Here is a 14,974-nt window from a genome sequence, read left to right as displayed (position 1 = left end):
ATATAGTAAGTATGCAAGTACCTAGTAATATTTTGCTTAGGAATATTTATTTTCTTAATCTCCATATTAAGCATAGGATTTGGGGGTTGCCATTTTTTATAAGATAATCATATTGATGAATTAAAAATCTCAAAATACATATCTAAATTATATTACATATTCTAAAAATATGGCATATGTATTGTAAATTTTTGCTTTACTCTTTTCAGTTTTCACCCAGGATCTTCCTCTAGGCTCATTCTTCTTCCATTATAATTTCATTAAAAGGGCACATGGGATAAGGATGTTTCAAAGAGAAGGAAAAAAATTATCTACAGCAGAAGCATTTATTGAACAAATGTTTGTCTGGTTTCTTTGTGTTCAATCCTTTATTATGTAGAAAAAATTTAAGTTCTACATAAGATCAGGTTCCTGCCCACAGGTAAGAATGCAGGAAAGACAGGAATCTAGGAATTACAATTCATTGAGAAAAATGGAAAGAACAGTATTTTTTTTCTGGTCCTCCATTTATTCATCTTTGAAATTAAAATGATATAAATATCAGTATTATTAATATTAATAAATATTATAGCTACCTCAAAGGATTGTTTGAGGTATTAGTTCTAAACAATCGGTACATCTTAAATTCTACATGCAATTTTTTAAAGTCTGCAAATTTTCTATTTGTCTAATAGAATCCTAAAGCCTAGAGCTGAAAGCCAGAGCTGGAGCCAGAATAAAGGCTGGTGGTTAAGTATTCAATTCTTGAGTTAAATGGCTAGGTTTAAATTTTGATTTAGCTGTTTATAGGCTGTGGAATCTTATTAAAGTTACTTTCCTCTTATGTGTCCATATCCTAGTGCACACAATTCAGATAATGATTGCACCTACCTCATAGAGTTGTTTTGAGAATTGCATAAGATAAAGTGTTAGTAATAGTGTCTGGTACAAAAGCACTCAATAAGTGCTATCTATTGTTGTTTTTATTCTAGAAAGAAATTTCATTTGTGGTCTCTAAATATGAAGGTGTTATAAGAGCTGGGTTCTGAATGACCTAGCAAGTCAGTTAATCTCTATTTTTTAGTTTTTTAAAACCTAAAACCAAAATGTGAAATATAATTATAATCTAATGGTTCTAGTGAGAATCAAATGATGTTTCACATGTAAAGGGCTTTATAAACTGTAGAGTGTACAACAAAAATTATTTGCACTTATGATCTTAGATAATGAGGAAACTGGCTCAGGTAAGTCAAAGGGATTGCCCAATGTCACTTGATAAGTCAGAGAAAGACTTTGGACTAATAAATTATCCTCCCTTAATCTTGTTATTATTATTTTTTCATTACAACCTGTTGGGTGACCAGGTTGGCTACGCAGAAAATGCAAACAAAATATCTTCATCACATGTTACTGTTACTTAGAAGATTTATGGGAACTCAAAGGGGATAAATTTTAAATTATGTCATCTATTTTCTCTACACTTTCATAATCATTCAAACATGTTTTACAAATGTCAATTTCAATTGTAAATATATCAAATCACAGCATGGTTTTGTTACAAGTTCATATTGACTATGTCTTTAAGCGTTTTTATTTTTTTATTGTTTTCAAGTTATTTCCTGTGGAGAACTACCTACACCTCCAAATGGAAATAAGATTGGAACTCAAACTTCATATGGCTCAACGGCCATCTTTACCTGTGATTCAGGATTCATGCTTGTGGGCTCCGCTGTACGTGAATGCTTTTCTTCAGGTCTTTGGAGTGGATCGGAAACCAGATGCTTAGGTACAGATTTTTAAGTCATTTTAACCAAACATTTTTTCTCCCTCTAGAAAGGCAGCCCTTTTTCATAATAAGAGATAATAACTTATATTCACTCAGTAAGGATAATAAAAACTGGAAAATATTTAACTTTTAAAATATCTCATGGTAGAAAAGCTATTAAACAGATAACTCTTAAAGTTAATCAACTAGCATTCCAAATGAGAATCTTATGTCATTAAGGAGAGACACATTTATCTTCCAGGCATGGTGAAAATAAAAGGTAAAAACTAATTGCTGGATGTCTGCATACTCAGCTGGATTAATCACTGTAACAGTTAATTCATTCTAAACCATAGTCAATTCTCCTTTCACCTATTTGCTTAAGGTAATGACTAAAGAAGAAAAACAAGTTCCACATTTAAATATCTTTCTCCCTTTTTATTTCCTAACATTTCAACATGTGTAGTATTACTTTGTATTAAAACTTTAAAAATCTATTTTTCAAACCTGATTTTAGGAAAATAGGGTTTTTTCCCCTTAGGTTTTTTAATTCACTGTAAAAATCTGTTCATTAAGAGATTGAATAGCTAGTTTTTCTTACCCCTTCTCTTATTATTAAAGGAATATTATGATTTAGGCTTTATCCCTTTTTTCAGAGACTTCAGTAATTATCTTAAGAGAATAGTATGATTTATGCTTTATTTTTCTCTAAAGTTATTTCAAGAAATGACAGCAAGTATTGAATTAGGTAATAATAATAATTGTTATAATAACTACTCACTTGCCTTTTGGAAACAAGGCATAATCTTTAGGTTTACTAATTTAAAAATTGCTGATTATTATGAACAAGGTGTTGCTAAATTTGTACAATGTTTTGTCTCTAAAATTTTACTATTTAAAAATATGACATATGACAGAAAAGTCTATATTTTAGCAGTTTAAATGCATATTGTTTTGATAATAAGCTTGAAAATATTTATGGTGATACAATCATTATTTGAAACTTAAAAGCGTATAGCTAGAGATTTTGGCTAAAATTCTTTTTTTCAACTCTCAGGAATATTTGTTAGTAGGTGTACTTGGAAACCCAGTAACAATGGCTTCTTTATAAGAGTACACATATTTATTTGACTATGCTATAAGACTATTATATAAAAAAGAAAATGGTAAAGATATTAAATCATTATGTGTTAATATAGGATTAGATGATAAAATAAAATATTTCTTACTAGTTTCTAACCTGGTTTTGGTTATGCTTATTTCAATTACAGATTACTTAGTTTACTTCTGCATTTGAAAATATATGTAAACTAAATTTAAGATACTATATTTTATAACTCTTTGCCCCGATGAACTACTATTGTATGTTATATGTTATTTATTGAATATTGTGTATAGGAAGTGGTTTTATTCACCTATTTAGAATCCTGATTCTGTTCTGTGGAAAGACAGGGCATAAAAGGAATGTTTGTAAGCAAACATTGTCTCTCAGTCTATAAAGACAACAATATTCTTGCATAGGATGTAGTGTTGACGTCTAATATAAACTCAAAAGTGTGTCAGTAGGAGGAAAGTACAATTGCCAAATAAGCAGATCCTAGAATCTTATGCTTTGAATTAACCTTAAGAAGTCATGTAGCCCAGTCATTCTTCTCATGACTGCAAACAACTTGTCCTTACAGCCCCAGACACTTTTGGCCTAGAATGGCCACTAGAATGTGCTTATGATTGTTTCTTTAAATATAGTGTATTTATTCCCAAACTCCCAATTATTATGAATTTTTCAATTCAGAGTTGACTATGTATATACATATGTCTACCACCTAGATTTTATGATTAGCCATTTGTTGTATTTGCTTATCACATATCTAGTCATCCTTCAATGCCTCTACCAATCCATCAATTCATTTTACTTTTTGATGCATTTTGAAGTTGCCAAATTCAGTACACTGCATTGTTAAATGTTTCTATATACATATCAGCTAGAGTTCAATATTTGCTCATGGTTCCTTTCTTTTTTTATGTTGGTAAATGTACATATGGTGAAATGCATATCATAAATACACTGTTAGATACGTGTTGACAAATGTGTACACCTATGTAACTAAACACTCTATAGTTGTAGAACATTAACATTACCTCAGAAAGCTTCCTTGTGACCCTTCACAGTCAATCTGCAGGTCTCCTCCCCTACCCACTGAGACAGTCACTGTTCTGTTTTTTTCACCATATGGTAGTTTTCCCTGTTCTAGAAATTCATATGAAGGGAATCCTAAATTATGTACTCTTTTCGTTTAAGGTTTCTTTCATTCTCTTTCATTCATGTTGTTGTGTATATCAGTAATTAAAAAAAATTCTCTGAGTAGAATCCTATTGTGTGTATATGCCAAACTTTGGCCATTCCCCTGTTGATGGACACATGGACTCTCTCCAGTTTGGGGCTGTTATGAGCAAAGCTGTTATGAACATTTGTGTAAAAGTCTTCTTGTGGACATATGTATTCCTTTCTGTTGCATAGTCTGGAATAAAATTTCTGGAAGAGTTCTGGCTGTCTCACATTTTCTGCAGCATATGGTATAGCCAGTCTTCTAATTTTAGTCATCTTCTTGGGTGCAAAAAGGTATCTTACAAGATTTAATTTGCATTGTCTTGATGACTACTGATGGAGTACAATTTCTTGGGCTTATTGGTCATCTGTAAATTTTCCTGAAGTATCTTTTATATTCAATTGCCTTTTATTACGACTTATAGCGTTCTTTATATATTCTTATTTTTTTTAACATTTTCTCCCAGCCTATGACTTTCCTATTCATTTCTTAATGCTGTCCTAATGAGCAGAAGTTTTCAATTTTTGTAAAATCTATCTTTTTTTCTTTCTGGCTATTGCTTTCTGTGTCTTGTTTAGGAAAACCTTGTTCAACCATAAGTCACAAAGATTTTCTTTTATGTTTTCTTCTAGAAGCTTTACAGTTTTCAGTTTTACTTTATAGCTATGACTTATTTTAGTCATTTGTTGTTTTATATATCATGAAGTAAGGTTGAGTGTTTTTTTGTTTGTTTGTATTTTCCAGAAGGGTGTCTGGCACTTTTGGTTGAATAGATTCTATAATAAATCTTGAAATTTTGTGTGTATGTCCTCAAAATTTGTTCTGATTTTTCAGGATTACTTTGGATACTCTATGTCCTTTGAAGTTTCATATATGTTTTAGAATTCGATTATTAATTGTTTATTTTTAAAATGACTGTAGGATTGCATTCTATCTGTAGATCGTCTGGGGAGAATTGGCATCTAACTGTTAACTCTTCTAATTCCTGAACATGGTAAAGTTAGTGTATTTATTCATTAGTATATTTATTCATTTATTAAGGTCTTCTTTCATTTTTTTTGCAATAACAAATATTTAAAATTTTTTTTACCATAGAGATTATGTATACCTATTGCTAAATTTATTCCACAGAATCTTTAGTGTGTTTACACTAATATAAGTGATATTGTTCATTTTTAATTACATTTCCAATTGTTTGATGTTAGTACATAAAAATAAAATTAATCAAAATATTTATCTAATATCCTGCCTCTTTGCAAGTTCACTTACTTGTTTTAGGATTTTCTTAAAATAACATTGTCTATGTATATGTCATCTAAGCATGAAATGGTTTTACTGTTTTGTTTCCTACTTTATGTTTTTACTTTCTTCCTTTCTATTAGTGTATTGAACTAGATAGGGCCCACCAAACAATGTTAAACAGAACTGGTGAGAGTGGTCATCCATGTCTTGTTCCTTATATCAGGAGGAAAGAATTCAATATTTCATCAGTAAATATAATATGAACTTTTTTTCTTAGATGTATTTATAAGGTTGAGAAAATTTCCTTACATTGCTAATTGTTGTTAGTTTTTATCATGATTGGGTACTGAATTTTGCCAAATGATTTTCATCTATTGAAATAGCCATGTATGTTTCTCTCTTTTTATTCTGTCAGTATGGTAGATGACAGTGGTCAATATTTCATCTTAAACCAACTGGTCATTTCTAGGTAAACCCCAGATAATCATGATGTATTTTACATGTATTAATTTTCTAATTTTTTTTAAACAGTGCTGCATCTATGTTCATGAAGGACATTTTTTTCTGTGTCTTTTACAGGTTTAATATTGGGATTATGGTTACCTCATTAGGCAAGTTAGGAAATGGTTCTTTTTCTTCTATTTTCTAAGAGTTTGTGTAAGATTGGTGTTTTTTTGTTTGTTTCTTTGCTTGCTTTTTTACTTAAATATTTGATTGAATTTACTGTGAAAAAATGAGTCTTTTTTTTGGGGGGGGGAGGTTATTGTTTAAGAATTGCAATACTTTAATAGATAAAGGACTATTCATATTTTCTGTTTTATCTTGTGTTAGTTTTTGGATGATACAATTTTCAAAGATTTTGTCCTTTTATTCTGAATTGTTAAATGTATCAGCATAAAGCAGTTCTTAATATTCCCTTATCCTTTTAACATCTGTAGGCTTTGTAGTGATGTCACTTCATTCATTCCTGTTATTGGTAATTTTGTTCTCTCTTTTTTGTGTGTGTTGATAGGATTAGCTAGGAGTCTAACAATGTTGTTGACTTTTTCTTTTTTAAAGCTTCTAACTTTTGACTACCTTGCTTGTGTTACAGTGACATATTTCTCTTTGCTTAGTCTACTATAGTTTTTTTCTTTTTTTTTTAAATTGAGGTATAACTGGTATACAGTATTATATTAGTTTCAGTTGTACAACATAGTGATTCAACATTTGTATACATTACAAAATGTTTATGACAGTAAGTCTAGTTACTGTCTGTCACCTTACAAAGTTAATACAATATTATTGACTGTATTCCCCAAACTGTACATTACATCCCCATGACATTTATTTTATAAATGGAATTTTGTACTTTTTAATCCCCTTCACCCATTTCACATTCCCCCTAACCCTCCTCCCTCTGACAACCTCTAATCTGGTCTCTGTATCTGTGACTCTAGGTTTTGTTTTGTTTGCTTTTTTTGTTTTTTGGATTCCAAATATAAGTGAAATCATGTGATATTTGTCTTTCTCTGTCTGACTTATTTCACTTAGGTTAATACCCTCAAGGCCCATCCATGTTATTCCAAATGGCAAGATTCTGTTTTTTTTATGGCTGAGTAGTATACCATTGTGCATGTGCGTGTGTGTGTGTGTGTATGTGTGTGTGTGTGTGTGTGTGTTGTGTGTATCATATCTTCTTTAACCATTCATCAATTGAGGGACACTTAGGTTGCTTTCATATTTTGGCTATTGTAAATAATGCTGTGATGAACATGAAGGTGCATAAATCTTTTTGAATTAGTATTTATTTTTTCCCTTTGGATAGATACCCAGTAGTGGAATGGAAGCTCTATTTTTAATCTTTTGAGGAATCTCCCTACTGTTTTCCATAGTGGCTGGGCCAGTTTACATTCTCCCCAAGAGTGCACAAGAGTTCCTTTTCTCTACCTCCTCACCAACACTTGTTATTTCTTGTTGTCTTTCTGATAATAATCATCCTGACAGGTGTAAGGTGACACCTCTTTGTGGTTTTGATTTGCATTTCCCTGATGATTAGCGCTATTAAGCATCTTTTCATGTGCCGGTTGGCAATTTGTATGTCTTCTTTGGAAAAATGTCTATTCAGATCTTCTTCCCATTTTTTAAATTGGACTATTTGGGTTTTTTTTTTATTATTGAGTTATATGTGTTCTTTATATAGTTTGGATATTAACTCTTCATCAGTTATATGATTTTCGTATATCTTCTCCAATTCAGCAGACTGACTTCTTGTTTTGATGATAGTTTCCTTCACTATGCAAAAGCTTTTTAGTTTGATGTAGTCCCATTTGTTTATTTTTGCTTTTGTTGTCCTTGTCAAAGAAGACGGATCTAAAAAATTATTGTTAAGGATGATGTCAAACAGCATACTGCTTATGTTTTCTTCTAGGAGTTTTATGGTTTCAGATCTTATACGTAAGTCTTTAATCCATTTTAAGTTTATTTTTGTATATGGGGTAAGAAAGTCATCCAGTTTTATTTTGTTGCATATAGCTGTCTAATTTTCCCAATACCATTTATTGAAGAGACTGCCTTTGCCCCATTCTATTTTTTTGCTTCCTTCATCATAGGTTAATTGATCATATAAGTGTGGGTTTATTTCTGGACTCTCTATTCTGTTCCATTGGTCTATATGTCTGTTTCTGTGCCAGCACAATGCTGTTTTGTTTACTGTAGATTTGTAGTATAGATTGTAATCAGGGAGTGTGATACCTCTTGCTTTGTTCTTTCTCAAGATTCTTTTGGCTATTTATGTTTCCATACAAAATTTAGAGTTATTTGTTTCAGTTCTGTGAAAAGTATTTTGATAGGGATTGCTCTGATCCTGTAGATTTCCTTGAGTAGTATGGTCATTTTAATAATATTAATTCTTCCAGCCCATGAACATGGGGTATCTTTCCATTTGTTTGTGTCATCTTCAATTTCTTTCATCAGTGTCTTATAGTTTTCCAAGTACAAGTTTTTTACCTCTGTGATTAGACATATTCCTAGATATTTTCTTCTTTTTTATGCAGTTGTAAATGGGATTGTTTTCTTAATGTCTCTTTCTGATCATTCATGGTTAGTGTATAGAAGTACAACAGATTTCTGTATATTAATTTTGTATACTGCAACTATACTGAATTCATTTATTACTTCTAATAGTTTGTAGCATCTTTAGAATTTTCTGTATATAGTATCTGCAAATAGTGATAGTTTTATTTCTTCCCTTCCAGTTTGGATGCCTTATATTTATTTTCCTTGTCTAATTGCTGTGGCCAGGATTTCCAATACTATGTTGAATAAAAGTGAGGAGAATGAGCATCCTTGTCTTGTTCCTGATCTTAGAGGAAAAGATTTTAGATTTTCACTGTTTAATATGATATTGGCTGCAGGTTCTTGTCATATATGCCCTTTATTGTGTTAAGGTACATTGCCTCCCTATATCCACTTTGTTGAAAGTTTTTATCAAAAATGGATGTTGAATTTTGTCAAATGTTTTTTTCTTCATCTCTCGGTGTGATCATATGATTTTTATCTTTTATGTTGTTAATGTGTATTTCACAATGATTGATTTGAAGATGTTGAACCATCCTTGCATCCCTGGAATAAATCACACTTGATCATGGTGTATGATCATTTTAATGTATTGTTGTATTAGGTTTGCCAATATTTTGTTGAGGATTTTTGCATCTATATTTATTAGGGTTATTAGTCTGTAGGTTTCTTTTTTTGTGGTGTTCTTATCTGGTTTTGGTATCAGGGTAATGCTGGCCTCATAAAATAAACTTGGAAGCTTTCTCTGCTCTATAATTTTTTTGGAAAAGTTTGAGAAGAATAGCTATTTAATCTTTGAGTGTTTGGTAGAATGCACCAGTGAAGCCATATGGTCCTGGATTTTTGTTTGTTGAGAGGTTTTTGATTACTGTTTCAATCACATACTAGTGATTGGTCTGTTCAGATTTTTATTTATTCAAGAGTCATTCTTGAAAGATTGTAAATTTCTAGGGATTTATCCATTTCTTCCTGTTTTTGTAATTTGTTGGTGTATAATTGTTCCTAGTAGTCTCTTATAATTCTTTATATTTTTGTGCTATCAGTTGTAATTTCTCTTCTTTCATTTCTGATTTTATTTATTTGAACCTTCTCTCTTATTTTTAAAGAAAGAATTTTTAGCTTAGGTAATGCTCTCTATTATTTTTCTATTTTCTATTTCCTTGATTTCTGTAAATGTCTTTAATATATTCTTCTGTCTACTTATTTTGGCCTTTTTGTTTTCTCTTCATTATTTTGCTCTTCTTTTTCCTTTTCATAAAGTGAAATATTGCTTGTTTCATCCTATATCTTTCTTCTTTTCTAATAAAAGCATTTAACACTGTAAAGCTCCTCACTAAGCATACTTTATAGGTATTCCTCAAAATTTTACATGCTATATTTTCATTTTTATACATATTGAAATGTTTGCTAATTTCCTCCAGGCCCAACTGTTACTGGAAGTGTGTTTTCTTTTAATTCCCAAATAGTAGGCATTTTGTTAAGTATATTACAGTTATCTTAATGTTATATAATTGTGTTTGCCTTATTTGTGGCATACTTCTAAGTAAACATTTAAAGATTAATAATGTTATATATGTATACAAATATACAAATCATAATAAAACTTAGATCACAATATTAAAAATATTATTTTGACCAATTTCAGCGGGCCACTGTGGAATTCCAGAGCTTATTGTGAATGGTCAAGTTATTGGAGAAAATTATGGATACAGAGACACAGTTGTTTATCAATGTAATCCTGGTTTTCGACTGATTGGTTCTTCAGTGAGAATATGTCAACAGGATCACAACTGGTCTGGTCAACTTCCATCCTGTGTGCGTAAGTAAGCATGGCAAAAGTAGTTAGAGACCTCTGTTTAGTTCTCTTGCAATTACCAGTAATTTTTTTCTTAGGTAAGAGAAATGATTATATAGACAGATCCACACATATGTACGTGTGTGTGCACGTGTGTGTGCACGTGTGTGTGTGTATTTAAATAACTAAGTTCTCACAGTGCATTTTTTTATACTGACACACACTAGTCTTTAAAGTAGGGTGTGTTCAGAAGCATATAAAACCATCCACCATGAAAGTGGAAGAAATATTAGAAAGTCTGTCATTACTTTGTGGATTTGGAACAATTTTGGAATTGTTTTAATAAAGATCTTACTAGTTCAACAAATATCCATCTGATCTTTTAAGTTAATTTAGATGTGAATTTACACATGAAGGATAAAATGAATTTTAAAATAGCTGAGTAGTAACTCTAGTATTTTTTCTTACTCCACTGAATACCCAGCAGTACACAGTATTTCATATCACAGTCTATCCTATTTTGGATCAGAAAGTAAGTTATCCATATATTTCTTATTTTTTTCTCCTAATAATTTCCATCAGCAATCACTGACATTTGTATTAAAAATGGTGTTAGAAAATTAGAATAAACACTGTAAATACGTTGTAATTTTAACACTATAGGATCAAATGATAGAGATTTTGGATGCTTCAGAGAAATAATGCGTGGGTCTTTAAGTATGGGTTCACAGGAAATATTTAATTTGTGGCCAGTTACATCCATATTTATAGATTCTATCATTGTCAAATTCTTATCCAATCAACAGAATTTTTTTGGAGTTCTAGTTTAATAGAAAATACATTAATGTGTTGAGATTTAATAGGATAATAGAACATATAGTTAGCAAAATTGCTTCTCTGTGGTGTGTGTGTATAGGGGGCAGACAGTTTAATGATTTAAAGACAGCAATATTATGCTGGATCCATCCCAGATTTTTTGCCTTTCATTATATCAAAGCATAGGCAACTAATACCATTATTTTTCTTGCTGAATAATTGAGACTATAAATGGAAATTGGCCCTTGGGGTAAAACAGGTTTCTTTATCAATAATTTTAAACAAGAATAAGATGCAGTTACATTTTCAAATGAATAGGTTGACGTTAACAATACAGCTGAAAATTAATTGCTCTTGGGTCATTTTTAAAGTACTAAAAGTGACTTGGGTCTTTCACTGTGCCCAGTTATGAAGCAGTATTACTGGACTTCCTGTGATTAATGAAGTGAGATAATGCAATAAAACAGTTCACAGGAATACAGAGTGTTTGGGAAAAGCCAGCACTAAATGAACTCTAAAAAAGAACCAAAACTCTAAATGATGTAAATAATGCATCTAATTGATACCATTATTTCCAGACAAAACTGTGCTTAATTATTAAATATCAATAGTGAAGAAACTATACCAGGAAGGTTGATTGGTTTAGGGAATCTTAATATTGGTATCTCAATATGTTAAGAATTCTACAGCATAAGGCATCATTTTTTATTGCAGTCACATTAAGTTATTCTTCAAGCAAGATTTTGCTAATCTATTAATCATAAAAATGGTTGGATAAATAATATTAAAAGAAACTATTTCAAAATTAAATACAAAAAATTGCCTTCATTTATCTGCAGTTCTTAAACTTAACTAGAAAATGAAATTTGGTTTAGTTTCATTCCTTTTGCCATTAACTAGTGATATGAATTTCAGTCATTCCCAAATTTCTTTGAATTTCAGTATTTTTCCCTAAAATGAAATAGAATAAAAAGCTATCATAGAACTTTAAATATCTGTGTACTACTTGCATGTAATTACTACAATTATAAATAATTGTCTACTTACTAATATAATACTTCTATATTAGACTATTTTGGCATTCTAAGTTGTTCCTTTGCATTAGTAAAATTACTTTAAGTATATTTTCATACGAAAGTGGCCTTCTTTCCACATTCTTTGAAATGATTAAGTATAATTTTCATGTAATAATTGATAACTAATTATTCTATTCTGTGTCTCTCCCACCCCGGCCCTGTTGCTATTAGCTGTGAGCTGTGGTCACCCTGGTAGTCCAATTTATGGAAGAACAAGTGGAAATGGATTCAACTTTAATGATGTGGTAACATTCTCTTGCAATATTGGGTATCTTATGCAAGGGCCAACAAAAGCACAGTGCCAGGCCAACAGACAGTGGAGTCATCCTCCACCAATGTGCAAAGGTAAAAATCTAACTATATTCCAGCTTAGGGCATGGTAATAATGTGTCTGTTTGGACACGCATGATAACATTTGAAACAGTTTGGACAGAACAGTAGAAAATTTTCAGCTAATAAAGCAAAAATGTTTAATATTGATGTTATCTCATTAGCAATGCTTTCCTTTTTCTTATTTTTTAACATTTTTAGAAGTCAAAACTGACAAATTTTATTTCAGCTGCTTAACTATGTTATCTTGTGCTATTTTATGGCTGTATATAAAATCATTTACATCTTTTTTACTTGTAGTTTGCTTCATAATCAATGGAACTTTTCAATTTTTAAAATATTTTTTTATTGGAGTATAGTTGATTTACAATTTTGGATTAGTTTCAGGTGTATAGGAAAGTGAATCAGTTAAACATATACATATATCCACTCTTTTTTAGATTCTTTTCCCATGTAGGTCATTACGGAGTACTGAGTAGAGTGAGTTCCCTGTGCTATACAGCAGGTCCTTATTAGTTATCTATTTAGTTATCTATCTATCTAGTTATCACAGTAGTGTGTATATATCAATCCCAATCTCCCAATTTATCCCTCCCCCTCTTTGCCCCTGGTAACCATAAGTTTGTTTTCTGCATCAGTGACTCTATTACTGTTTGGTAAATAAGTTCATTTGTACTGTTTTTTTTTTTTTAGATTCCACATATAAGCAATATCAGATAATATTTGTCTTTCTCTATCTGACTTACTTCACTCAGTATGACAATCTTCATATTTTTGGTTAAACAATGTTTGAGGCCTAGGGCTTCCCTGGTGGCGCAGTGGTTGAGAGTCCACCTGCCGATGCAGGGGACACGGGTTCGTGCCCCGGTCCAGGAAGATCCCACATGCAGCGGAGCGGCTAGACCTGTGAGCCATGGCCGCTGAGCCTGCGCGTCCGGAGCCTGTGCTCCGCAACGGGAGAGGCCACAACAGTGAGAGGCCCGCGTACCGGAAAAAAACAAAACAAAACAAAACAATGTTTGAGGCCTAAATTACCATGATACCTGCATTAGACGTTTATTTATTGTTCTCTCTATAGAAGTATATTAAAGATAATTGTTTTGTGTTTTTTCCACTTCCAAAGACGTATATTTTGTATTGTCTGATAAAGTAACAACCAAATTATCATTTTCTTCCATTTTCTAATTGTTTAAAGCTTGAAAGGTTAAATCTGTACTCAGTGTAATATTTAGGAGTTGCTATTGTTCAAAACAATTTTGCAAAGAAGTTTTCCTTTTTCCAATATTTTCAGCCAAACCAATTTCAGTCCATTATATCCCATTAAAATGTTAATATTATTCCTTGAATCTTTGGTTTGTTTGATTAAATTTACCTTTGAAACTACATTTCTAATGGAAATCTATATAAGTATATGTATATTATTCCAAACATATATTTCAAAATTTGTCATTTGTTTAGTGGTCAACTGTTCTGATCCCGGAATTCCAGCCAATTCCAAAAGAGAAAGTAAAATAGAACATGGGAATTTCACCTATGGCACTGTGGTATTCTATGACTGCAATCCTGGATATTTCTTATTTGGATCTTCAGTTTTGATATGTCAACCAAATGGACAATGGGACAAACCTTTACCAGAATGTATCAGTAAGTAGATAATGGGAACTCTTCCTTGAGATAATGCCGTGGAAGGAACATGTATATTTACTGTCTTTATGAAATATTTAGGGCTGTGTATCAGAAGGAAGCATATTGATTGTATTGTCTTATTTTGAAACTACACTTCCCTAAATCCTGCCAATTCAATGCCCAAATGCCATTTTTATTAGTAATAATGTGATTAATATTTCTCTGTCATCCCTTGATTTTGAACCTTTATGAAGCAGATAGAATATTAAAAGCAGATGTATTTCATACTCTATGATGTAACCATCCCATGAGAATAAACTACATTTTTATTTTCTATTGTACTAATATTTCAAATTTCATTTAAAGCAAAATTAGTTTAATATAAACAGCAACAAGTGCTTGAAAATACTTGAGAAATTAGACAAAGGTGTTACTTAATACTTACTGACTTTAAGTATTTATTATATACAGGTACATGCACATAAGAAATGTTAATACACATCATCTTTCAAGTCAGTCAGCATACGAGTGCATTTTGTTATATGTTTTGATTGTAGAATATAAATAAAATAAATTATAGCAGCTTTGCATATAATTAACATGTGTAGTGAGACAATAATTTAACAGAAATAAATCAAAATTTTGTGAAGACATAGAGAAGTGAACATGAATTCTAGGAATTCAGCTTATTGATAGGTCTCAAATATATTTACATCTCAGAGCTGATGAATCTTGGACATGATAGGAGAGAGAAGAACTTTATAGATTGAAGGAGTAGTGTATCAAGAAAGCATTGTGCAAGTAATTTTTGGTTATACTAAATTGCTAGATTATAAAATTATTTTATGATCATGTTTTATTTAAGAGGCACTTTCTTTATGTTCATGGGGTAAGATTTTTTGAAAAATTAGTGGCATCATTCATGTACTCATTCACAAACTAACAAAGAAACAAAACTTTA

At 31.1% G+C, this 14,974-nt stretch overlaps 1 protein-coding gene across 3 annotated transcripts in view; it reads left to right on the top strand.

Annotated features, from left to right (window-relative positions):
- The window catches only part of CSMD3 (CUB and Sushi multiple domains 3), a 1,076,690-nt gene that overhangs the window by 998,812 nt on the left and 62,904 nt on the right, over positions 1 to 14,974 (top strand). For all 3 annotated transcript variants that reach the window (XM_060127236.1, XM_060127235.1, XM_060127234.1), the window contains 4 exons: positions 1,592 to 1,765; positions 10,016 to 10,189; positions 12,229 to 12,402; positions 13,846 to 14,031. In XM_060127236.1, the coding sequence (XP_059983219.1) occupies positions 1,592 to 1,765; positions 10,016 to 10,189; positions 12,229 to 12,402; positions 13,846 to 14,031 (708 nt within the window). The remainder of the gene's footprint in view (positions 1 to 1,591; positions 1,766 to 10,015; positions 10,190 to 12,228; positions 12,403 to 13,845; positions 14,032 to 14,974) is intronic.

This window comes from Lagenorhynchus albirostris, chromosome 17 (assembly GCF_949774975.1).
Source record: "Lagenorhynchus albirostris chromosome 17, mLagAlb1.1, whole genome shotgun sequence".
Taxonomy (NCBI): Eukaryota; Metazoa; Chordata; class Mammalia; order Artiodactyla; family Delphinidae; genus Lagenorhynchus; species Lagenorhynchus albirostris.
The sequence above is the reverse complement of the archived record's forward strand: the minus strand, read 5'-3'. Positions and strand labels throughout refer to the sequence as shown.